Source organism: Ricinus communis, chromosome 3 (genome assembly GCF_019578655.1).
Source record: "Ricinus communis isolate WT05 ecotype wild-type chromosome 3, ASM1957865v1, whole genome shotgun sequence".
Lineage (NCBI taxonomy): Eukaryota > Viridiplantae > Streptophyta > Magnoliopsida > Malpighiales > Euphorbiaceae > Ricinus > Ricinus communis.
The window spans coordinates 30761013-30787784 of NC_063258.1; the positions used below are offsets into that span (position 1 = coordinate 30761013).

General features: G+C 31.8%; 3 protein-coding genes across 6 annotated transcripts; 1 reads left to right on the forward strand and 2 right to left on the reverse strand.

Moving 5' to 3' along the window:
• Positions 1–874: 874 nt before the first annotated feature.
• Positions 875–5173, reverse strand: LOC8271165 (protein SAWADEE HOMEODOMAIN HOMOLOG 1). 3 transcript variants are annotated; one of them, XR_001535028.3, is made up of 9 exons: positions 4435–5173; positions 3598–3680; positions 2979–3024; positions 2709–2844; positions 2510–2573; positions 2128–2179; positions 1794–1937; positions 1590–1666; positions 875–1482 (listed from the first exon to the last, which is right to left on the reverse strand). XR_001535028.3 is itself a non-coding variant. In XM_025156884.2 (9 exons), the coding sequence occupies exons 2-9, from the start codon at positions 3669–3671 to the stop codon at positions 1438–1440; spliced, it is 681 nt and encodes a 226-aa protein (XP_025012652.1). In that variant the 5' UTR covers positions 3672–3684; positions 4435–5162; the 3' UTR covers positions 875–1437. The 3 variants fall into 3 exon arrangements, 2 of the variants coding, with proteins under 2 accessions (XP_025012652.1, XP_015573104.1); XM_025156884.2 differs by having other exon boundaries at positions 1590–1709; positions 3598–3684; positions 4435–5162; XM_015717618.3 differs by having other exon boundaries at positions 1590–1709; positions 4435–5160.
• An 8483-nt stretch (positions 5174–13656) lies between these two features.
• On the forward strand, positions 13657–18516 carry LOC8271166 (NADP-dependent malic enzyme). The gene is made up of 19 exons (XM_025156895.2): positions 13657–13942; positions 14433–14553; positions 14661–14735; positions 14849–15000; positions 15085–15190; positions 15340–15405; positions 15664–15759; positions 15865–15936; positions 16031–16114; positions 16209–16307; positions 16434–16481; positions 16569–16622; positions 16723–16821; positions 16924–17013; positions 17130–17207; positions 17342–17416; positions 17497–17587; positions 17890–18018; positions 18122–18516. The coding sequence occupies exons 1-19, from the start codon at positions 13800–13802 to the stop codon at positions 18208–18210; spliced, it is 1767 nt and encodes a 588-aa protein (XP_025012663.1). The 5' UTR covers positions 13657–13799; the 3' UTR covers positions 18211–18516.
• A 1591-nt stretch (positions 18517–20107) lies between these two features.
• Positions 20108–25854, reverse strand: LOC8271167 (protein cereblon). 2 transcript variants are annotated; one of them, XM_002516481.4, is made up of 10 exons: positions 25512–25851; positions 24515–24582; positions 24316–24393; positions 23879–23991; positions 23702–23767; positions 22908–23009; positions 22228–22813; positions 21515–21720; positions 21122–21285; positions 20108–20514 (listed from the first exon to the last, which is right to left on the reverse strand). In XM_002516481.4, exons 1-10 carry the CDS (start codon positions 25643–25645, stop codon positions 20379–20381), a joined length of 1653 nt encoding a protein of 550 aa, XP_002516527.1. In that variant the 5' UTR covers positions 25646–25851; the 3' UTR covers positions 20108–20378. The 2 variants fall into 2 exon arrangements, with proteins under 2 accessions (XP_002516527.1, XP_048228044.1); XM_048372087.1 differs by lacking the exon at positions 21122–21285 and having other exon boundaries at positions 25512–25854.
• Between the last annotated feature and the right edge of the window lie 918 nt (positions 25855–26772).

Consider the following 26772-nt stretch of genomic DNA (forward strand, 5'->3'; position numbering starts at 1 on the left):
AAATTAGTAAATTATTTTTTTATTTTATTTCAAAAAATATTTATCACTTTTTATTTCGCATTGAAAGTGACTCTTACTCTCATATATAAAGACTAATTTAAACTATAATAGCAAAGTTTTAGTTAAAATTGACCTAAAAAGTCAAAAGAGCCAAATTAATATATATATTAATTTAATATCGTTATAACATATAACAAAACTTTTTTTAAGTTTAATATAAATTAATTAATAAAAATATTTATACTTCTATTTTATAAATTAATTATTTTTTAATTATATATATGATAAATATCTAAAATATATGACTTTATATAAATATTGATAATAATGCATATATTAATAATTATAAATTAATTTAGGTATAATATTTCAATAATTTAAACATTAAGCTCGGTTAGAGTCGAACATTGAAAGTACTCAAGCTTGTTAATTTGACTCAAAGTCGAGTTTGAGTTTTTCTAAAACTCAACTTGAGCACAGACTTGTCTATTTGAATTTGAGCTCGAATTCCTTAAAACTCAACTTGACTCAACTTATTTATACTCTATATCATGATAAAAAAAAGAAAAAAGAAAAAAAATACTTTACAATTTTTTATTATTTCAATATCTTATGTTTAGCTTCAAACTATTATTCAAGTCTCCATTGCCTAATTAGATGTCAGTAATTTGTGTCTAAAATATGCTAGAAAGGAAAAAAAGAAAAAGCAAGAGCAAATTGAAGTTCTTATTTTGGTGATGGTGGATGCTCATGTGCGAAGGGACATCTATGTAGTGGTGCCGACGCTCGAAACACGAATAATCCCAACCACCTTGATTAGAGCAGTTTAGGCATAGTTTCATAATCAAAATCAAGTCATTAAACTTCATTCGACTTCAACGAAAACCAAGTCACTAAAGTTGGTTATTTGAGAAGTTTGTAAATGGACAATTCCAACGTATTATCCTACAGATACTTCACAAAGTTGACAAATAAAATTTAAAGCTACATCAAAAAATAGATACCCACATATATATATATATATTAGTAGAAGATTTAACAAAAGGATACAAGGTCCTTGCCTTTCTTTTAAGAAATATGGAAGTCATAGCCACAGAGCTTAGAAAAATACTTCTGCTGTCCAGTGGTCGCAATACGTTGCCCCTTTAAGAGCTGAATTCATTAAAAGAATTTTTATCACTAACAATTTCAATTTTGAATCTTGAGGGGTTGAGTTAAAAGAAGAAAAGAAAAATTGTATCAGGAAAATTGCCTTAATGAGTCTGACATATCAACGATGAACATCAACACGTGTTTAACAAAGTAAACCGGCCGATGCTTCTTACTGTATCCTTGTGTTGAATGCCCCTTTAGGTTATCAATTCAAAACCACCACAGCCTAGAATATCTATGGTTTGAAGGTAAGGAAAACAATAATTGGACTATCAGAAGATCGAACTAATATGTCGGTCTGCGACATAATCTCCTCAATCGGACTCTTTCCTGGCAGAGATAACCAATAAATAACAGAGAAGAATTCATTTCAGTACCAAGCAGGAGAACAAAGAAAAATAAATGTGCCATGTTGCTGATATGCAAATGATACTTGCCTCAGTATTGTCGTGATCATATCGAATCAAGAAAAGACACCTGCAGCCTCTTATGTCATGCATTTTCTTTTGAATACCTATGACATGAGCATCATAGTATATAGCCTGATCTCTCCTCTCCTAATTAAATAAAAAAGCAGCTAAGATAAGCTCTACTCTCAAACATATAGATAATTTCTAGGACGGGCATGGAATTAAATTCACCTGGAAGCAGCATAAGAGATCTCCAACTTGCACCTTATGGCATTCTGAATGCTCAAGCGGGACAGAGCGCTCGCGCACATCTTTTTTTATGTTGACCCACTCGTCCTCCTCAGCTCCAAATCCAACAAATCTTACAAGAACTTCCTTTAATAAATGACACAAAAATCAAATGATTTATCAGGCAATAATGCAAGATAATTGGCTTCTAAACATATTCTCATTTTAAGAATTCAAGTGCTTTTCTGCTTTAAAATATCGTGATTGTATCACTGTATTCAAATGACTTTAGTGAGTTATATATCTGTTTAATATGCAGCATTATTTAAATACTTACAGCTTCACCAGATGGAAGATATCTGTGGCATAGGAACATATCAACATCATACCTGCAGAGCCAGAAGAAAATGCTAGACATGAGCTTTGGACATCCACTTACAGTTGATGAAGCAATAAATCTATCGAAGACATTGGCATTAAAGGTGATTATATAATGCATACTCCAATAATCTTAAAACATAAGCCAAACCAGAACAAAGTCCATCATCTCTGGGACTGATTGCAGTTCTTATATACTTTTAACACTAACAACACTAGAACTGAAAGCATACGGTACAAGCCAGGTGTTCAAAAGTTTCTTAGGCTTTATTTAATTTGGATTTTCCATGATATCAAAACATTAAATAGCAGGGTCCAACAATACTAGTATGTATGTTTACCATGCCCCATCTTTTGATGACCTAGCTTCGAATTCCATCTCAGATAAATTGAAGGCTTTCTCTCCTGTTTTGAAGAAACAATGTTTGTTAGCAAAAGATCACTGTTTCTGAAAAATGACTCCTGAACATTAAATAATGAGCAGCTTTTCAGGGTTTGCAGCAGTAATTTCATATGAAAATTTTGGAGAGAAAAGAACACCTTTAGGCATTTGAGAACTTTCTTTTGCCTCATCTGAAGGAGCACTTTTTGGGCAAGGAACACCTTTTGAAGCATCAGTTGTAGAAGCCACCCTGGATGGGCAATCCCTTTGCCTATTTTGGAACCAACTTTCTACCTAACAAAAAATTACAAGAGTAGATGAGTTATAAGATGGATACAAACTACAAAGGACATCTTGCAGGACTGAATTGAAAATAACAGCAAAGACCATAGTATAAAGAAGGAAAGAGTAATGTGAAAATGCAAAACCTCGGTCCATTTAACAATAGGTTTCCCAGCACGGGCAGAAGAGTAACTGCAAGGCAATGACACGTAAATAATAAGACAACTTAAAGCCCAAAACAGTGGTTTTCATTCAAGAGTGTACATGTCTAAGTTGTGCAGCATGTTCTACAATTTGATCCAAAGAACAGAAGGAAATTGATGCAAACTGGTGGTAGGTTTTGTACTTTCCTGATGTGAATCTATATATACATATAGCTGCCCATATACACAAAGACATATTAAAACTAAGTGGTCCAAGTGTTATAAAGTATAGCAAACAATGCCGTGCACTTGGGATTTGGGAGATAATGAGAGTCTGTGCACTGGCGAATTTGAATCCTAAGTTTGCCTAGAATAATGCAAGACAACTGCAACTGGAATTTTCTTCTTAGTTTTGGATAGAAACTGTAACTTATGTTCGAAATTTATTAAGAGCAGCACCCCAAATTTCATAACATGACTAATATAATAAAACTAATATAAGTAAGATAAGATTGCAAAACTTAGTATGGTAAATCAAAATACCATAAAACAGATAGCATGATCCAGAGAAAGCCAAATGACCTATTTATAATTACATAAGATGCAGATGAAAGCGACTCACTTAAAACTTCTTGCAATTTTTTGGAAAAATTCCTTGTTGATAGGTTGCCTTGATTCTTTATGCATTTGCTCCATCTTTTCAATCTGGCTTGGATGAAGGAAGAATAAAGCATGATTCCATAGCATGAAAATGAAATATTAGCAAAAATGTCAAAGGCAATCATGTCAGCAGAATAGATTGTCAGAGCTCCCAGAAGAAACATGTAACCTTGCCAATAGCAGAGTGAACAGACTTTGCATCACCCAAAGAGAACATTTACAATGTTACAAAGTCCAACAAACTAAGTTTCTTCAATCAGTATATAGTGCATCATAGAAACAACAAAATAAATTAATCTAACATGTACTCTCCACTCACAATTAGGAAGAACTCAAAGAAGTGAACCAACACTATGCAAACATTTCATGTTTGGAAACAGTTATAGAATCCCCAGTTTTTCTGTTGATCAGGATGTTCAGTTTCTGGAACTACAATCGACAAACCAAGAAAAACTTTCCACATTAAATGCCTTACAATCTGATAATCCTATTGAATACTACCAAAACGTGGCTGAAATTAACATCTCAACTTTCAATTTCTATACCATAAAATTGTTTTAAGTGTCCTATCAGAACCAAACACAAAACCACATCATCAAAAAAAAGACAGACAAAAGAGGAAATATAAATGTAAAAATCAGAACATTACAATAGACAATGCAAAAACCTAATAGTATCGGATGCAAAATTAAGTGCTATATCATCTATCACAGTTGTGTATTGATTGGAAAAGTTAATAAAATACCGGCATAAAGAAACGAAATATAGATAAGAAAAAGAAAAAAGCTTTGTTGTTTACCTCAGTCTTGGAGAAGCCAGAGAACACCTGTCTCTGTCTAGGACGGAGACGATCCATGAAATTAAACACACGCCTTCTATATGTACATAAAAGAAGAACTGATTTACCCTTTTACAGTTTTAAATTGAGTAACTGAAATCTGATTGGATTTTAGAAACCATATGACCAAACCGATAATAGAGAAACAAGCAAGAAAAGAGCTTTGTGGGTTAGCTTCACAGGTAACAATGCCTCTTTTAGCTTTTGTGCTTGTTGAGCGCCTTTTTTTTTTTTTAGTTTCTTTTTTTAATTTTTTTTCTTCTATATGTTTATTTTACATATATTAAAAAAAACCCCTAAAATAGGGAAAATAGATTACAACTGACAACATGCTGTTTGGTTGGACCCAGTTCCAATGTTCTTGATAAAAAACATGCCTGCATTTCTAATGGCTGTTTACAACTGCTGCTTCTGCTCAGTTGCAACTTCACTTCCCATATCTTCTCAGGAAAAAGAACTTGATTTCAAATATGAAAGGTTAACTGATTCTCTTCTTTTTTTTTTTTGGTTTGATTTTATTTTTTATTTTTGTTAAAATATTAGATTTTTAAATTTTAATAATCTCATTGTCTTGATGCAAATGATTTGTCTTTCACTGAAACCATGCCATTAGAAACTATGGAGTTAAAATTCTTGCTTCAATTTGATAAAAGAACGCAACTTTTGTTAAGTTTGATATTTAATATTTGAATTGTTCGTTTTTTTTCTAAAATCAAATCTTTTTAAGTAGATTGACTAACAGCAGAATGTAGTAACAGAAAAATAAAAGTGTTGATGGAATCAAAATTTACTGATATTATAATTCAGTTTTTTTTTTAAATTAAAAAAACAAAAAATATTTATATAATCAAAACTCAAGAGATTAGAGTAACTCATGTCATTTATAAAATTTACTTATAGATAGTTCAAAAAGAAGATAAACAAAATCAGCCTTATAAAAAGAACGTCATTTAATTTGTAATACAGAGATATACCTTCGAATAATCTGGCTTGATACTTTTCTTTTGAGCTAATGCTAAATGTTAATCTTGCAATCTCAAAAGACAATGAAGGTGCTTACTTGTTCTGAAAGAGTTTAGCTGAACCAGAAGCAAAGCTGCTGCTGCAACTGGCATTTATCGCCTCATGACAGAAACTGATAGCCTGTGAAACCGGTGTGGCAAGAGAGTCCAGCAACCGTTCGCTCAAGATTTACTGGCAAGTGTAATTATCGTTACCAATGTTTATAGAAAGGCTAATTTTGTTGCCGAAGGATTATCCTCTTTTCTGAACTGCTGCTCGATAAACAAGACATTTCATAGCAAGAAAACAATGTTTAAGAGAACCAATCATTATATATATATATATAGGCTAATTATATGTATAATTAAGAACTAATTATCCCATTATATATGATTTGTTGACTATATGCCTATATATATATATATGTAGGCTAATTATTGGGTGACTGCAGACCCAACCTGTATTAACAAACTTAAATTCCATTCTATCATATCAAATCACAATCCCGCGAGTGTCAATGTCATTCCCACCCAAAAAACATTCCCTTCAATAACTAAGCGCATGTGTCACATTTTATTATGCTAAAACCAGAAACCAAAGAAACATTATAAAGCTGGAAAATTGTAAAAGTCAAGCGTAAATGAATTCATCTTACTGCTAACGAGGCCAGTCTACATTCCTTTACATATAGATGATCTAAGGTTTCTTAATCTCCTTCCAAATCCAAATCATATACATGTTATGACTATGATATCTTACACAGCTACTAGTTTCTTTATTTTAAAAGAAGGAAATTAAACACCATCTAAAGCATCTAAGACCAAATTAATAGAATGCACCATCAAAAGGTTAATAATAAATATACTATAATTTCCACAATTCGCAATCCTCACATAGTCATGCAACCATGTAATAAGTGCTTAAGAAAGCATCAACGGTCTCGGTTCAGGAATTTATTTAATATATTTTGATCCAACACACCAGGAGCATAATTCAGAGTGTCCCTCCCAGAACTCCACATTCATTTGCATTAATTCTTAATGTAAGCATGCTGCAGCACAATCAATTGATAACATTAAATTTTCCAAGGCACATGGTCATGGGAAATATTCAGAAAAAATTACTATTGTCCCTTGAGGGTTGCCATAATTTACAAGTTCAACCCTGCATTTTTCAAAAGTGAATTAATAACCCCTTGATGTTTGTTTTCGTCAATTATTATTCAGTCGAAGGACTTATTTGATAACTAAAACTTTCAAGTTAGTCCTTAAACTTATTATTAAATATTAATTTTATTCAAAGTTTAATTTTAACCAATTAAGTTTATTTTTAAAATGATTAAATTTTAGTTTCTAGAAAAATAATTAAGATTTATATTTTTAGGCTCTTTAATTTAATTACAAAAAAAATCAAATCTACTAAAATCTAATGCTATTAGTGATGGAAACTGAGTGACGTTGTTGTTGACAATCGAACGACCTTATTTGATTTGCATTTTATAGAATGATGTAGTTTTATTGTTGTCATAATTATTGTGTTCTTTTTTGTTTAGTTGTATTTTTTTTCACTAAGAAAATATGAGAAAATAATTATAAAAAATAACGTAAGAAAAAGAAAATGAATTAAACAATAAGTTGGGAAATTCTTTTTTTCCTTAAACACAAATAAAATATTAGAGAGTCTTTACTTAGTAACTAGAGTTAAAAAATTGGAAATTTTTTTTAAACACCAAATAAAATATTAGAAAGTTTTACTTAGTAACTAGAGTTAAAAATTTTAATTTAATTATTTTTTATTAAAAACTACGATGAAACTATTCTAGAACTAAATTTATTTTTATTCAAATTTGACAAAAGTTTAATTTTAGATGAACTTAATACTTAATAATAAATTTAAGGACTAAATTGAGGTTTTTTATTATAAATTAAATCCTTTGACTGTTAAGGGTTATTAATTTATTTTAAAAAATACAGAATTAGACTTATAAATTATGGAAATTCTTAGGGAATAATAGTAATTTTCTCAAATATTTATTTCAAACTTTCTCAAAAAATTTCAACAATTTAATTCATTTGCATTTGCACTTTAACAAATAGAAGTAATTTAGATATCCATAGGCATATAATTAAACTATCAACAAGACATTCTTCAAGATAGATTTGATGCCTGCAGAATGGCCTCCATCAAATTCAATATCCACATTGTACACCTAGTACTATAATTCAAAACTTTCTTAGACCCCAAGAGAAACTAATTAAATAGTGCATTGTTGATAGGTCTAAATTATATATATATATATAAATATTTAAGATATTTTAAAGTTTTAATAATATGATGTATGTGTTTTTACTTTATTTAAGCCTAATTGTCTATTTTCAGATAATATTAGCCAAGAGAGAAAAATATGGAGCTAAATATTCAAAAAGAAGCTGAATTAGACATTTTCGTATCAATGCCTAAAATTAAGACGCATAAATTGCTATTTGCAAGGCCTGGAAAAAAATTACAAGGCACAAGGGACATTTTAGTTATTTTGTATAATTATTATGATTTATATTAAGAGTTATTTATGAGATAGTATTTGGTGGATATAAGAATACCTATATTCTTATCTATCATATAGACTTATATTAGTATACTTATTTTTAGGAAGACTTACTTAGAGGAAGACTCTTCTCTATATATATCTCTACAAACCTAGTTCTAGGAGGAGGATGAGAGTTTTCTTCTATATGCTTTCTGTATCTGTCCACCATTATTTTCTCCACAGTTCTTCCATAAACATTTTAGTTTAATTTTTATTACTCTTTTTTTTAAGATCTAAAGAGCTTTTCAAGAAGTGGAGAGTGAAGATCGATCATCTTCCTACTTGAAGAAATTATGGATCTAGAGGAAGTTTTACTTTATTGTTTTATGTCTTTCTATTTAATACCATGATCATTGGGTTAAATTTGTTAGGTTAGTTTCCATAAGTGTTTAATTTAGAATTTTTACTTTTATATGAATCTTGTCATTTATTTATTTAATGAATAATTTCTTTACCTTCATATCTTTATTAGTTTTAGTTATTATTGTTAGTTAACCATCATATTGATTTAGCAATAGTAATTGTTATGAACATAGTTAGATTGAATGTATTAGAGATACCAACTTTGCTTCAATCTATATAGGTATAAGAAACTTTAATTGTATAATTAGTTTGAGTGACTAAAGAAAAAGGTACATCATCATCTCATTCATTAGATCCAGACTTAAAGTAAAATAAAAGGATTACTAAGTAAATGACTAGGCTAAATACTGTATTTAGCATATAGTTTTCATGCATCACATTATTATATATTTACTTTATAGTTTATTTAATTTGTTTTATGAATAATATTCTTTCAAAAATACTGGTTTAGAGCTTTTAAATTTACTTTTATTGTTTTGTGATGATAATTAGTTTTTATAATAAGTGGCCTTATATTTCCTTGAGAGATCGACCTCTAGGTATATTTACCGCTTTACTATAGGAATAGTTTGTGCACTTGCGAGTACTAACTTAGACACATTAATTGCCTGATCATATATGAATTTTAAACTAAATTTTCAAAGAATCAGAAAAACAAACCGAAACCAAACAATTAAACTAACAGATCATCTAATGATTACCTGCCAATTACTCATCAGAAATCTAAATATATTAATAGAATTGGACAAGTAGACAGCTGAATTAATTTGGAAACATCAAGTGGTATCAACTTTTACAATACTTTTCATGTATTGGCAGTTGCTATTAGAAAAGGCTTTCGATACAACAATACCAAACGCCATAACTCATAAAATCAGAACTACAAACAAGAGTCGTTGCAATTCGCATTAGAGGACCCAACCCCTATTTCATACTAGCCTCTCATGAGCCATCCAGATCTCTCGACTATCATCATTCTCTCTTAAACATTAGCCCCAACAGAGAAAATAGTAAGAAGTTGTAGTACAAACTAAAAGATAAGAAGTCAGTCCCTAAAAACCGAAGCAACACCATCATCATTTGTGGGGTAAAGACATAAATACAGAGTGTAACTTAAAGAGTTCATAAGATAAAAATCATTTAAGCATTTTAAATTGAAACCATAATACTCAGGAATCCAGAGAGGTATGCTATGCATACTCGAATTGTAGCAAAAAGCATACAAAGGAGGAAAAAACTACATATAAATAATTTCCTACATGTAAAATACATTACAGAGGATTAAAAAATAACAGCAATCAAACACGAAATTATGGCTTATATAAATCAATAATCCATATTTACTGAATAAACTAATTGCAAAAACATTAGAAGAATAGGCAAAGAGTGAAATAGTATGATCCAATACAAATAATAGCAACTTTGCCAAAATTTATATTTCAGACAGGAAGTATTCATCTTCAAGACGTATAAAAGAGAGGGAGAACAATCAGGCTTCAAAGGAACTAATTACCATCTTTTGCGGCTCTGGCCTAAACAAGTACACTTTACCAGCATCCGAATAATAAAATCGTGTTTGATAAGGTTTGATTTCTCCTTCAAAATAATTGCAAATACCCGATATATTTGCCATTACAATTTCTACAAATTCCAGTTGTTCAAGAGAGATATGTAAATATAATAATTAATTGAGTATGACGTACTAATTCAGTTAAAATATGCAGTGTAGCTCAATTTGGCCTTTTCTTAACGTTTTGGGACAATTTAGCCCAAAACCTTACTCTCTTTTTTAAGTTCAAATCACTCCATTTGAATGATATAAAAGATAATATAATATAAAACTTAGCTATTAAATAATTGAGTAAACGAAGAAGAAGTAAGTAGCATATCGAGTATTTGACTCTTTTTAAATTCTATTTCTGTAGAATGTTTATTTTTTTATAATCTTTTAAATATTTCACACATTTCTCACTTTAAATTTATATTTTTGACATAATAATTATAAATAAGTTCCATTTTTTTTATATCAAAAGAATAAATAATAGCGAGAAAATTGAAAAATATATTGTTTACTTTTTTGTCTTATAGTCTCAAAAGTTTATCTTTTATATAAATAAAAAAAAGATCTTCAAAAGAAAATAATATTGGATTATTACTTCAATAGTAATCCAATTTTACATTTTATTTTAAATTATTAAATTTTAATTTAAATACTAAATTAATAAAAATTAAATCTGATATTAAAATAATTATTTAAGCAATTAATTTAATAATAAATGTTTTACAATGTAAAATGCAGTATAATGTTTTATTCAGTTTATGAAAGAAGGGTGGACGTTAAAGAAGAGCTTTTGAAAGATTGCATGGGGACTTGATCTCGGAAGTCTTAAAAAGTCCTTTCTTCAAAGCTTCGAGAAAGACGCCCAAAGACTCGTCCTCGTAGAGTCGCCGCGTATGTGTGAACAAAGATTTCAAAATTGAAAGATTAAGTGAGAACAGTGTTATAATATAAACTATACCTGCTACCAACTACTAACTCACAATCTCTGTTTCTTACCAAACTCTACTATTCACATGTAATTATTTGTAATCTTTTCATTAAAATCCACGTAGAAATCAAAATTTGACCAACTCAAATAGCAAACATATCAATTACCCTTAATTGACTCCCTATTTTGCTGGCCGTCCAAGTAAAAGATTATTAAAAATGTTTTTTTTTTTTCTCTTTTTTCAAAACAATACAATACAATACAAGCACCTCGAAACTCATGTATATACATATTAAAAATCTATGGAGTAGTATAATAAAAGTAATTAATCTATTTTTTAAATTAAATAAATTTTAATTAAGATTAAAACTTGATAAGCCATCGCATTATATATATATATATATATATGTGAAACTCTTATTATAAATAAAATTATTTATATCCTAAAAGGTTTTTTTTTAATAGAAAAGCTTTTAATTAAATTCACCAGATATCGTTTCTAATTATGCGATAATGGTGCAAAGTTGAATCTTTAATTAATCCTAATTTTGTTGTTGATTACTTGTAAAAGAGATTAGTGTGTTTTGAAGTCAGTGCATGGGTTCAAAATTAATCCAGTTAAAAGACGCGTGGATTCCACAATCTTGCTGCCGTTAATGACCTGAGCGTTGTGCTATCTTATTCAAACGAACGCCATTATTCTTGCTTTTAGCAACAATACTTTGGCAACACATCCCTTTCACCACTCTTTTTTATTATTATTATTTTTTAGCATATCTTAGTGAAAATATTACTAATCCATCTTTTTATTTCAAAAGAAAAGTATGTGCATATTATGAATAGAGATGTGAGAAGAAAAGAAATATAATTAATTATTATTTGTATATGTATATTTTTTAATTAATAGACATAATTAATGCACCGAGTGATGTCATAATTTGTCATTTCAACATTAATATCAAGTCATAAAATGAGGTTAATTTCTGTCCATTTCATATTCATTGATGAAGTGACATTATTTTGTCAAGGCCTTTGATGTGAAAAGACAATTCCATATGAACTGTATGCAACGTTTGATTATATTTCCTTAAGATTTTTCTTAATATCAATGTCTTGTCCATGTTATTACACGACTGACAATTGAGGGTTTGGAATTGGTCTTTTTCAAATTACAATGCAATGCCATCTTTTACTTCTCAAGTTTGATAGGAAACACTTCAAGGTGGTGCCAGAATATAGACAATTCATAATTTATATTTGATATTCGATTTGTGTTTTTTAAGTCATTTTTAAGATGCCTTAAGCTTCTGTTAATTAAATATTCAATTAATTATAATAATTAATTTATCGGAATAATATTAAAATAGATGTTTAGCTAACACAATTAATTTGTGATATCGTTCTAAATTAAAAGTACATAAGTAATGTGAAACAATGAATCAGAAGCACTTTAAATGAAGGCCAAAAGGTATAAATACACTTTTAAATTTTGGACCAAAACTGAATTAAGTTCTTAAATTTAAAATTGGAACAATTAAGCCCTTAAACTATATAGAATATAATTAAGCTCCTTCTTGTAATCCTTAACTATTTTAGTAAAAGGTATGGATAACTCTTAAAATTTTAAATAAATATTCAATAGCCCTTAAACTATAAATTAAAATAATTACGCCTTCAAACTAAATAATACGTAACAATTAAATCCCTCTATGTAATTTCATTATCACTCCAGATAAATTATCTTTATTGATAATGACAAATAAAATGACCAGCAATAGCTTAAATATACCTAGATTATCAATTTTATTCTTTATATTTTTAAAATATAATATAAAATTAAAATAATACAAAAATTAAAATAATTATTTAAAAGAAAGAAGATAAAACATCGTGTGAAAAAATAAAAAGAGTTAAGATGAAATTTAGGAGTGAAAAATAAAAAGGATTTTTTTGTTGAAATAATAATCTTTGAGTTTAAGAGCTTAATTGTCCTATCTTATAGTTTAAGAGTTTAATTGAGATTTAATTAAAAATTTAAGAGGTTATTCTTATTTTTTACCAAAATAGTTAATACTAAAAGTAACAAAATTGTATAAAAAGTACTTAATTATTTCATATTATTTAGTTTAAGAGTTTAACTATTCTAATTTAAAATTCAAAGACTTAATTGAAATTCCACTACAAATTTGAGGGATGATCCGTATCTTTTCCCTTAAATGAATAAATAAAGCAGTAAATTTAACGAACAAAACTAACACTTTCATCTCTATATGTTCCTTTCTTTCTCTTCCTTTCTGTACCAAAACGCGCAATAAAGACTCTCTCTCTACAGAAAACGCGCAGAAGAATTATCTCACACACATACACACCCTCTCTCTCTCTCTCCCTCTAAACATTTCCCAGTTCCTTGCACGTTCCTGCAATATGATTGCACTAAAGAGACATGCTTTTCTGGTACACATTATTCATTAATTTAATCATAAAAGCCCGTTCATAATACTAATACTTATATTAATGGCATTTTTCAACTCTATAATGGAAATTTTGAAAATTAAAATAAAAATACAAAAGTTTCATTTTCTTTTTTGAATCAAATTGTCCACGTGGGTTCTTTATTTAGTCTACGTTCTTCCATTTGACATTGAAAGTTGACACCAACCAGCCTACCTTAATATTCAATTTTCGTAAATAATAATTATTTCAAACTTGTAATAAGGAAATCTTGTGTTTTAGTTGCCTATAAAAAGTGGGCTCTTGCTGTTTTCTTACATCAAACAAAGTGCGTGTCTCGTGTCTTGTTGCGTTGTTTCTGTTTCAGCTTTCTTTAGTACCTGCAGAGAGTTTTTCTGGGCAGAGGAGTAAGAGAAAGAAAGGCTTTTGCTTTAATGGAAAGCACAATGATGAATGGTGGTGATTCATTGCTCGAGAAAAAGAATGTTGCTGTTGGTGGTGGTGTTGAGGACGTGTACGGTGAGGATTTTGCCACGGAGGATCAGCTTATCACTCCATGGGCTGCCTCTATCGCTAGGTGAGAGGATTATAACTAATTCTGATTATTAAAATTTAAGTAAACTCAACCTGTCTTTTAATTTCTGTTGTGTTTTGTTTATGTTTCTTTTTAGACACATTCTGTGTCTTTTAGATTTTCTTGACGTGGGTTTGTTTGGTCTTGTCTAAAGTTCTGATCATTTTGCTCTTAACGTTTCTAATTTTGCTCTAATTTATTGTTTTATTTCAAATTTACTTAATGTTAATTTTCTGCGTTTATGTTTGAGCATTATGTAGATCCTGAATCTAATTTATTTTTACCATATTGTTTTTAAGTTAAAAAAAGGCAAGTCACTAAAACTGAAATAACTATACTACTTGCATTGCTTATGCCTGCTTTTGATGATTTAAGTTTTTCATTCAGGCTCATTTCTGTTAGATCTCTGGTTAGTCCACGCCACAACAAAGGTCTTATAAATCTAAGAATTTGTATTTGTTACTAAGCCTCATAAATTTTTCTTCTGTTACAGTGGATACACTTTGTTGAGGGATCCACGCCACAACAAAGGGCTTGCTTTCAATGAGAAAGAGAGGGATGCTCATTACTTGCGAGGCCTTTTGCCCCCAGCTATCCTGTCTCAGGAGCACCAGGTTAGCTTAAATGGCATTGTTTTTTGTTCAAAGGCTATAAATCTAATGTTCTTATTCCCGAGATTAGATGTTTTCCTTCCTTATTTCTGTATGACATGGATTATCAGGAGAAGAGGTTGATGCACAATCTTCGCCAATACCAAGTACCCCTGCAACGATACATGGCCATGATGGATCTTCAGGTACTTTTACATTGAGCACTGTTATTTACCGTAGTTCAGTTGTTCTTTTTTCTTTTCCTTATCAGTGGAAGTGAATGAAATGATATGTGACTGAGCCTTTGTATGTTTTACAGGAAAGGAATGAACGACTATTTTATAAACTTTTGATTGATAATGTTGAGGAACTTCTGCCAGTTGTATACACTCCCACCGTTGGTGAGGCTTGCCAGAAATATGGAAGCATTTTCAGGCGACCTCAGGGTCTATACATCAGCTTGAAAGAGAAGTATGGCTATTTAACGGTTTCTATTTTTCATGTTTTAGATTGCATTATATACAGGAAGATACTGAGTATTGGTATTTCTTTTAGGGGCAAGATTCTTGAAGTATTGAAGAATTGGCCAGAGAGAAACATACAAGTTATTGTTGTTACTGATGGTGAGCGTATTTTGGGACTTGGAGATCTTGGCTGCCAGGTAATGATGCCCCGAGGCCTGATCCTTTCACTTTGTCTTGATCAATTTGCAATTCATTCATGAATTAAATGCAGAAGCCTCTCTCTGTATCTCATAAGAGCTGAATTTGGTGTCATAATTTTAACTTATAATTTTTCTCACTTTTTCAGGGAATGGGGATTCCTGTAGGAAAACTCTCTTTATACACTGCATTGGGAGGAATACGTCCCTCGGCAGTAAGCTTTACTATATTTATAAAAACTTACTATTGTTATATTCTTCTTGTTAAGAAAAAATCCATGAGTTTGCTAAATTGCACCCATTTGTTAACAACTATTCCTAACTTATTGATTGATTTCCTAAAAATTGATGCCTCAAATAGTTGAAACCACATTGGACTTTAATGAGTTTGTTACATTCTGCAATTGCAGCATAGAATTTTTTTTCTTCCCCATTTTAATCATTGAAATGTACCACTTATTCAATGTTTGCAGTGTTTACCTGTCACCATTGATGTGGGCACAAACAATGAGCAGTTGTTGAACGATGAGTTCTATATTGGTCTTAGACAAAGGAGGGCAACTGGACAGGTTTGCCAATATTACTTTTTTCATCTCTCTGAACTTGTGTTATTTTCTCTTAGTGCGTAATGTTTAATTCTGAAAGGTTCTTGGGGATTCTTTTCTGTGGTTCAGGAATACGCTGAACTTCTAGAAGAATTCATGACTGCAGCTAAGCAGAACTATGGGGAGAAAGTCCTTGTTCAGGTAAGTTACCAATAGTAATTTTCTAGTTCTAAGTTAGCTTTTATGTTTTGAGAATCTGAATCTGATCTTTGCACAATGTAACTGTTCTTTTCAGTTTGAAGATTTTGCAAATCACAATGCTTTTGAGCTACTAGCAAAATATAGCTCAAGTCATCTTGTTTTTAATGATGATATTCAGGTAAAGTGATGTAAAAGCTATGTCTTTTTTTCTTCAGGAATCCACTCTACCCTCAATGAAATTTATCTTACTCAAATGATCTCATATATTGCAGGGTACAGCATCCGTTGTATTAGCAGGACTTCTCGCAGCTTTGAAATTAGTTGGCGGAACCTTGTCTAATCATAAATTCTTGTTCCTGGGTGCTGGAGAGGTGATCTTCAAACACCATATTCCCCGACAGTTTTCTGCTCCTTCAATCTTTCATTTATTATGTCCTTGTTAACCTATCAAATATTTGGTTCTCTTGTTTCTCATTTTCATCATTTTGGTGTTGCAGGCTGGAACAGGTATAGCTGAGCTTATAGCACGCGAGATATCAAAACAGGTAATTGAGTTACTAGTTTCATCTAAACATGTTGCAATTCTTTTCTTTATGCTAGTATTGATGACTAATTCCATATTGTTTCTTCAGACAAAAGCTCCAATTGAAGAGACCCGAAAGAAGATTTGGCTTGTGGATTCCAAGGTAGCATAGATGTGGTCTAAAGTCCTTGCTAATTTGACAAGTATTTACATTTTGCTGAACATTCAAAGGAAAATGCTAAAATATGATGTTTTTGCTGCAGGGATTGATTGTTAGCTCTCGTAAAGAGTCACTTCAACACTTCAAGAAGCCATGGGCTCATGAGCATGAACCTGTCAAGGGGCTCTTGGATGCTGTTAAGGTGTGAAAGTTGTCTTATGCTATGAATTACCTATTTGGCATCATGGAAAAATTATTTCAAAGGATTTTCTAAAAATCTTGCATTATGGTTCTGAATTCACAGGCACTCAAGCCAACAGTTTTGATTGGATCATCTGGAGTAGGAAAAACATTCACAAAGGAGGTGGTTCAGGCGATGGCGTCCTTCAACGAGGTGTTTTCTCCCTCCCTCTCTCTCTCTCTCTCTCTCTCTCTTTCTCTCTCTCTCTCTCATTAACCTAAATAAAGTCAATTTTATCTGACCATCTTGTGATTGGTCTGATTATGCAGAAACCACTAATTCTTGCTCTCTCCAATCCTACTTCACAATCTGAGTGTACAGCTGAAGAAGCTTATACATGGAGTGAGGTAAAACAATTTCTTTTCCTTAAATCTTTCTTAAGCTGAGATGTCGAGGATCATGTGTGCTCCATTAAGCCAATCTTGCTCGACAAGCTGGCTAGCTTTTTCCATCACCTTGATCTTATTCTTTCAATCTGCAGGGCCGTGCTATCTATGCTAGTGGAAGTCCATTTGACCCTGTTGAATATAATGGGAAAGTTTTTGTGTCCGGCCAGGTATTTACCATTTCCTGGAACAAATATGTACATGAAATTCACTGCATTCAGTGGCTTACTGCATATATTATATTATTCAGGCAAACAACGCTTACATATTCCCTGGATTTGGTTTGGGTTTGATTATGTCGGGTGCAATTCGGGTGCACGAGGACATGCTTTTGGCAGCCTGTAAGTACAAAGTTTATTGAAACTACTTCTTATGTTCTCAGAATATCAAATGCTATTGTGGAATTCATCTGATCTCCAAGTCATTATTGGATTTGTCCAATTTCCTTGAATCATATCTCCATAACTAATGAGTTAATAAGCTGGTGATAACACCAAAACACTAAAACTGATACACCACATTGGCCCCTCCCAAACATTTGCACAACTACATTGTTATTACTAGAAACGAAATGATCTTTACTTTACATTTCTTCTGTCTCCCCAACTACGATATTGACGACTTCAATTTCTTCTTACAACAGCGGAAGCATTAGCTGAACAAGTAAAGCAAGAACACTTTGACAAGGGACTGATCTACCCTCCGTTTTCCAACATCCGGAAGATATCAGCCCACATTGCTGCTAAAGTTGCTGCTAAAGCATATGAACTTGGTGAGCTTATTTACTTATTTAATATGTTTCTCTAGTTTCTGTCTGTCTATATGATATGGTTTATTCAATTTGCTAACCTTTACCCTGCTTAATGCCTTTACAGGTCTGGCATCTCGCCTCCCACGTCCTAAGGATCTTGTCCAGCATGCAGAGAGCTGCATGTACAGTCCAATCTACCGAAGTTATCGGTAAACTTGCCGTGTAGTTATGCACACTTTGTAGCCACTAATGGCCATAAGCCTTTATTACACTTTTCATTCTGTTTGTATTTCTTTCTTTCTTTTTTCCCTTTTTTCTTTAAAAAGGAAAATTCTTTTCTTTGTAATGACTGGGTTGTGTTTATCCAGTCTTCTACCAATTATTAGTTTCTCAGCCAGTGCCAGTATGGTCTCTAGTATTCCTATCAGAGCTTGCGGCTTCCATTCCCTAATCACTTATTTCTGAGAATGTATTTTAATTATTTTTCCACATTTAATGAATTACAATTTTTTTCTATCAGAAGATTGTTGTAGTGAGATGTGATTAAAGACTCTGTTTAGAGTATACTTGGGTTTCTGGGCTCTTCATAGTCATTCCTAATTGAATTACAATATTACAGCCATCACCTTCTCCAACATCATCAGTATCCTTGTATCTGTTACTGGCATTTCTCATCAGTGGTAAATTCAAGCTTATGTGAACTAAATTTACATATACAGACGCATGAGACATGTCGGGCAGATTCACCAAAAATCCACTATCCATATATGTAACAATGAACCACTTATCTCTCTCTCTAAAATTTCTCTACCTTCTCTCTAGAACCTCATCAATTCCAAACCCCCCCTTTTTTTTGCTACCGTCGCTGGCTTCTTTAGCCGGTGACAGTGACGGCAGCCTCTATGTTTTCTTTGTAAAGATTTTGCTGATAGCACCTGTCTCCAGCCTCTTGATTTTCTCTGTAAAGATTTCGCTATCGGTGCCCGTCTCTGGGCTCTTGACCTTCTCTATTCCTATGGTTCTGTTGTATTTTTGGCTCAGTAGCTGGGTTTTGTCTTGCATTTTTAAGGCAGACTCTTGGATTTTCTATTGGTCTTGTGTTCTTAGCCACCCTTCTCCAATATTTTCTTGAATCTTTCATGGTAGCTTAAAGTTCGAGAGTCCCTTTCTGTTTTTATGATTAATGTCCAGATCTTTCCATGATTAGTCTCCGAATATTTCTAGAGCTCAAATCCATAATAGTGGTGCTTATCTCTGTGAAAAGACTGAATAATTTTGATCTCTTCGTTAATTGTCTTCCATCCTGACCTTGCAATTTGAGTTCTTCATATGACAATCTTAACAGAAATGAAAGGAAGCTAGCTTTGGTGGAGAAGAAAGGCGGCAGCCATGGAAAAAATGGCTGCAGCCCCTCTTCTTTTTGTTAGGCTGTGATCTTGATTTTATATTTGGGCTTAAATTGTAAGGTCTTAGTTTGTTGTGTACTTTATTTGCATATATATATATATATTGAATCTGCAGTCTCCCAATTATGGGTCCAGATTTGTTTGACCCTATGAACTAATTGGCTGCAACAGATTAGATAACGATTTAATTACTTATATTTTTTATCAATTTTATTAAATTATTTTAAAATTTTAAAGTAAATATTATTATTTTTAATTTAATTTTAAAAACACTTTTCAATAATAATTTTAAAATTTTAAAATAAAAAACAACCGATAAATTAATTCTACTTTCTAGTTAAAAATTAATAAATAAATAAAAATATTTTATATTTAAATATAAATTATATAAAAAATACACTTTAAAATTTTTAATACTCATATTATTAAATCTAAAATAAATTATTTTTATTAATTTATAATTATTTTTTTAATAAACTCAATCGACTTTCCAGGTCATTAAAATTTTTACTAAAAAATATTTTTAAAATTAAATTAAAAAATAAATATTTATTTTAAAATCTTAAAATAATTAAATAAAATTACTAAAAAATATAAAATATAGAATTTAATTTGTAATTAGAATTTAATTTATAATGAAGCCTTAGATAAATCGTAAGTTATACTCAAAATGACTATCACACTCAGATCCTACATACAATAAATGTTAGAAGCTGACAAATCCCATTATCATGTGTCCCGCAATTTCTTGCATGTCCAGCATTTTATAGCTTCCTAGAGTACTACTAATGCTTTGAAATGCTAGCAAATACACCACACGCGGAAGAAATACTAGTCTACGGCCAGAGTAGGAAATTTCACCCTTTCTTTTCAGAAGCTCACACAAACAGAAAAAAGAAAAGGGCTAGTACTATATACAGATTAGACTCATTACTTTGACAAAAACATAATTTGGAACAGTAAGGAAAAAACTTATTAGGGAGTATCATCAGCAACCTGGGCACTTCGGATTGCCCAAAATGATCGAGGCTGCAACTTCTTCTTCGTGGCCGTAAAAAGCCACCCCATCTGCGATTCACAGTTTGCGCAGCTTGTTATCGTCCACGCATACCTGCAAAATATGGCAAATTACCAAACTTAACCTCAGATAATGACTACATTAACATATCAAGTTTATCATTAACATTAAATTAGAAAAGAGCAGCAAAAGTGCGAGATCCAGGAAAAATACCACATTGAAATCTAGTACACATTAAAAGCTAGTTTGATTTCTCTTCACTAAGTCCATATTACCTATGTGTTATCCTTCTCATCCTTAGTTATCAACTTCCAAAGTCACTAATCTCAAGAAAAGACCTAGTTAGACTCTCTTCCCCAGTGGCTGTAAAGCTAGCCAAATTATAACACATTGATACAAACAAATTTATTCATGCTATTTCACATACATTATTTAAGTGACAGAAAGAGGCTTCAACAATAGAGAAAAAATTTGTGCAATAGACTCTTCAACAGAACTAGTTCCTGGAATCAGAAAATAAGAAACAGCGCAATGGTAAGGTTGCTTCATTGCTGACTAATGGTTTGGTTATCGGTTCAACTCATTGAAATAGCCTCCATGCAATTAGGGAGAAGGATGTACAACCCTCCCCCATCTAGACAAGGCAGAAAGCGGTTGTGTACTTAGGACACTTTATAAAATCAGAATATGAATTTCATACCCAGGAAACCAACTGTATTCTTTAACTGCTCGGCCATGGAGTGCTAAGTCATTTGCTTTATAGAAGGTCATTATTTCGTGAACAAAACCATGAGGATTCACATAAGCTCCAAGAGGACCTTCACTAGACATTACCAACATATCACTCCGCCTGGCAATCACAGACTGCATGGAGAAAAGAACATAAATTAACAAGAGCATGTGCAATATGCCAATATGCTAACAGCTTCAAGTCTAATAAAAAACCCCCCTTTTACTTGTATTTTGCTAGGTGCAGTCGGATTGGAGGAGGCATGCATGTGAGTCTATTACTGCAGTTACCAATAGATAAAGATACAGGTATGCACATGCGCACTCATCTATAAAGCTTTGGGTTTAGAAGACTGCTTAGTACCTGACATTTTTTACATCGAACAAGATCAAAACTCTTTAATAAATCAATTTCGCGGTGCAGGCGGTATGAAATGCCATCAATCTCCAGAAGCTCCTGCCTTGTGGATTCAGAAACAGGGATTTTACTGGCAATATAAAATGATAAAAGATCAGGTTTTTTCACAAGACTGTCTACATTCGGTGCCCCAACTATCTGTCTCCACATATCTGCAAAATGTTCAAAATAAGACCATTTATGACATTGGAGATGAAAGACAATTGCTGATTAAGTCTATACATAATTAAGCCATAAGATGAAGTGGAAACTCGAAAGTGAGAATCTCAATCCCTTATAAATAACAACATAAAAACTAAATACTGAAGAATATGATCTAAGTAAATTTCTCCAACTGTATGTTTTTGTAGGTGATACTCCATAGATCCACTAAACTAACTCTGGATTCTCTGAAATGTTTAAATCGTTTCTACATACACAAACTTGCTTTATGAGAATTTAAGATTTATGCTGACAACTGGATCAAACATCACAAGTGAAATTACAAAACATAATAGATCCTTTTCAACTACTTTCACATCATTATTCTTGTTTTTGATGAGCAAAGCACAAGTGAGTGATTTAGACCAGCATCATAAACTGAAGAGTTTGCAAGTGAGTAAGTTTATGGTGAATACTACGTCAGCCATGAAGTAAAAACCGCCAGGGATCAAAAGTACCTGCAGCCCTTTCAGCAAGGCAATAGGAGTCATACATACGGTACACCCAGAAGGGCCAGAATGCTGTTGGAACTCTACGAAACTGGCTTAAGTCTGTATTTTTCCAGCAGCTTTTGGACCCTTCCCCTTTGTGACATTGCTTTTTTGGTGTGAAATACACAGTTGCTAAGACGGTCTTGTCCATTTCTCGTTCATGGTTCAAATGCAATGACTCATTGGAGTCAGAATCAGCTAAATGGGATCTGGTGACTTTGATTTGTGAGTCGAACTTCCCATCATCACTGCTTGCTAAGTCATCCATCATATCATGGCTACAACATGAACTGATTGCAGATTGATGGATTCTCCTTTCAGCTGGCGAAAGCTCACTTTCAAAGCTTTCCTCTGAATTTGCCTCTGAATCATTGTCATCATCTCCATGTGCATCTGATGATATATTTGAAGGCACCGTGTACGAGGCACTTGAAGGCACTGCATCTGAGACATTACGGCTATCAAGAGTACGTAATGGTTTTATTTTTCCAAATGCACCCTGTGGTGACCTTAATGGAAGGTCTTCTTGGATAATTTGAACCTTCCCGCATGGCTAAACAGATGAAAAATTTAGACTCGATTAGTCATTAATTATAAAGGTAACTAATAGAAAGCGGGAACAACATGATAGCATAACATAGTCTAACCACTCCTTCCACATCAATCCAGCGGCGTCTTAAACGGAAGCGCTGCTGGCCACGAGTAACCACATTCAGTGACCCATCCTCTAATCTCCTATATTGTCGAATCTGTAAGTTGAACATAATAAGTTTCATAAGCTATTTTATTAACATGATACCACATAAAGTAAAGCAATTACCATTAAATCTAAAAAACAAGCCAAAAATCATTGGTTCCCTGATTGGAAAAATAGCAGAACAAAGAGCCTATAAAGCAATTTGGTTAGCAAGAAAATAATGGACAAATACATTAACAATACAACACAATAATATTGTTATAACTGTTAGTTGAACAATATCATCATATCCTTTTCTTTAAAGCAAGTCCATTATATAAAATTACTTGACAACTGCTTGACAAGTTTGCTAGTTGGGAAATCTCAGAGAGAATTTTCCATTGCTTACATTAGGAATGCATTTTGTCAGAGACCTAGGTAATTACATAGAGATCATTCATCACACCTTGACATCCATTGCTAAATAAAATAGGTTTGCTGTACGAAATGACGATTAAAGAAAAAATTCATTCATCCAGCTTTGCACTTATTCTGGTCATCCATCAATGTACAAAGCCACATGTTTGTCGACATGCATCTTTAACATATGATTGCACTTAGTCTTTGACACTTTCTAACAGTATAAATGTTCAAAGAGAAGGCATAATTGCACACAAATCATAAGTAGTCCTACTAACTACTAAGAGACATGGTAGAATCCTAATATCATAAATATGAATAAGCAAATGTAGGATTCAGTTATACCTCCGCAGTCGTGCCAATTGTGGCAAACCTTAATCTTCCGTTATCACGATCCCTATAAGCACGAACCTGTACAAAGTTATAAATATGTTAGATAAGCTCGTAAGGAAAAAGTTTTATAGAGAGACGTCCCACATACAGAATAAGCCTAATAACAAGTTTCAGATTGCATTCACCTACCACACCTATAGTATGAGGAGCATCAACTTGGGTCAATGCCCTCTCAACAGCAGATATAAAATTCGGTTGAATGACTCTAAGAGGAAGGATGGCCCCTGGGAAAAGAACAACTCCTGAAAGATATCAAGCATCAAGATTAGGATACTCTAATTCAGGAAAAGTAATGAAAATGGAACAAGGCATCCGTAAGAGCTCCAACACCAATACAGCTGAACATAACATTCTGAATCTCACTGATGCTCGTCTATATGCAAGGTCATTGGGCCTCAAAACTTGCAAGGTTATGGAATACTTACTACATCAAAATGTTTTAAAGCTCAGTTATTGCATCTTTTTGGGAAACATTTGATATAAGATAATTGCATAGATAAATACAATTTCAATCACCAGTTGCAAGCGTCCACAATGAAACAAAACATAAAAATTAATGCCTGTACCTTCAAGATAGAATAATGGGAGAGTTAACACAGCACCACCCTCTAAGAAAGAAAATCTACGGTGAGTGTCTTCAACCTCTGCAATATGCAAGTGCTATTGTAAGTGTCTCACATAAGGTGAATGCAACAAACTTCTTAACTACCTGCCCACACACATCAGAAAGAAAAGAAAAACAAGTGCATCAATATGTGTGCTTACCACCAAGATAGGTGTGTAATGGAGCCAGGCAAGTGTTAAATGCAAATTCACCAGATGAAGTTGCACCACTGTACTCAGGGAGACCAAAAGTAACAAAGTCAGACTATAATAATAACATAGATTGTAGTATCATAAAAATCATAAGCATGAAATAAAACTGATAAGCAGTTAAAGAATTGATGGCATTTGATTCAATGATTCATTTCTCTTTTCACTTTTTGCTAATATCATCCTTTATTTCAATCCCAATTAACCTTGATGCTAGAAAAAGATAATGAGTGAACTTATTAAGTTTGTTCTGTTCTACAAAATAACATATTTCCTTAATTAGAAAATTTCAATAGTTAACTGATTATATTCCCAGGAAATTTATTATGGGATAAAAGCAATGCAAATACCATCTAATATGACTTTTACATGTTAATAGTCCGTCCCAAGCTATACATGGGATCCCTCTCTTGGCAGCCAAAACCCAGTATTAAGTGAAATCAGATATCATTATCAGCCAATTAACTAACATTTGACTCCTCCATCATCATCCTGACTAGTTAACAGGTAGTCAAGTAGTACATTAGGTGACCAAAACTCATTGTTAAATGGAAAAGCTTATGATATCAACAGTTTCTTTTAAAAATTAATGAAAATGGAACAAGGCTTTCATTCAAATTAAAAATATAACATTCCAAAAACACTTCAGAGTCGCTCGTAACTAATTATTTCTCATCAACTTTATATTTCCCATCAAAATTAAAACCATATCGATCTAACAATTCCGGTAGTAATCATGAACTATAAATGGCTCGGTCACTACTGCTACTACTACTACTACTAGGAGCTCGAGTTCCAAACCCAAAGGTCCAAAAACCCTAACCCCCTAAACTACAAAGAGAGAGTGACTAAAATCATGAAGTCGATTTCATAATAAAATTAAAACCCGAAACAACTATTAAACAAAAAGAAAAAGGAAAAAACAAAGACATGAAGGTAATTGATATACATGGCGTTAAGTTCATCGTCTGATGACGAGTTGTCGTCATCCTCGACTTCCTCGACCTGTAATTCTTCGAATTCAAGCTCTCTAATCTGAGCGATCTGGTACCTCTCTGCCTCCATCATTCCGTCTTCGTCCATTTTTAGAGTGCTTTTTGTAGTATTTGTTAGGGTTTGTGTTCGATACTGGAGATTGGAATTATTTGACTTTTCTTAATAATTTACCTGAGGATATACTCGCCATTGTATTGAGCTCCGCAGCAAAGTTTTCAGACAAAATTTTCACCGTCTCATTCTCCCCTCTCTGCTCTCTTTAGAAAATAAAAATTGATTTTGGTCAGCTAGATCTTCAGAAATAAAAAAAGATAAAATAAATTCTTTTTGGCTCTAATGTCAAATTGCCGCCTAATTTTGTGAGTAATGGACAATTAACTCCAACTTTCGCTCTGTCAAAATTACTCCCTGAAAAACAATGCTCAATTAAATCGAGTTGTTTTCTTTAGGGAATTAAATTATACGTGTTCCAACAAAATTAAGCCTAAACTAACGTGGCCAACTTTTGGATTAATGTCCATCGATAATTAAAAAATGGTAATATTTTATTAGCTACTATTAAGATGGGACAACTGGGAATTAATATTTAAAAATATTGCTTCAAATTTTAATTCAAATATAATAAAAATGAAAGTGAACTATTACCCTTTTTACCTATTATTTTTCTGTCTTACCAAATCATGAAGCATAATATAGAAAAGCTTAAATAGCTTTACATTCATTAACATTACTCTTTTTAAAACTATTATATGAGATAAATGATATTTAACTCAAGAAAAAGTCAATACTATGTTTGGTTAAAATTTATTAAAAAATTTATTTTATTTAAAAAAATGTAAAAAAATAAAATTGAAGGACATAATTTGTTGTTATTAAATACATTGATAAATAAATGTAGAATTTATTTGAGAATTTTTATATACTTATTAAAATTTAATTTAGTTAATCAATTCTATACAAATTTAAATATGTAGAATTATAAATTAATTTTCACTTCATTTAAAGCACATAAATTTTAAATTTATAAATAAATTTTATAAATTTTAACCAAATACAATCTAGAATATAATTTTAGTTAAATCTACTTAAATCTTACTTTTACGTTTATTTACTACTTTTTCCATTCATTATTGTAAGTTTATTGTGCAATGCACAAATCAATTGATAATTATCCACTTACTTATAAATAATTAGCTATATAATTTTGTTTTGAA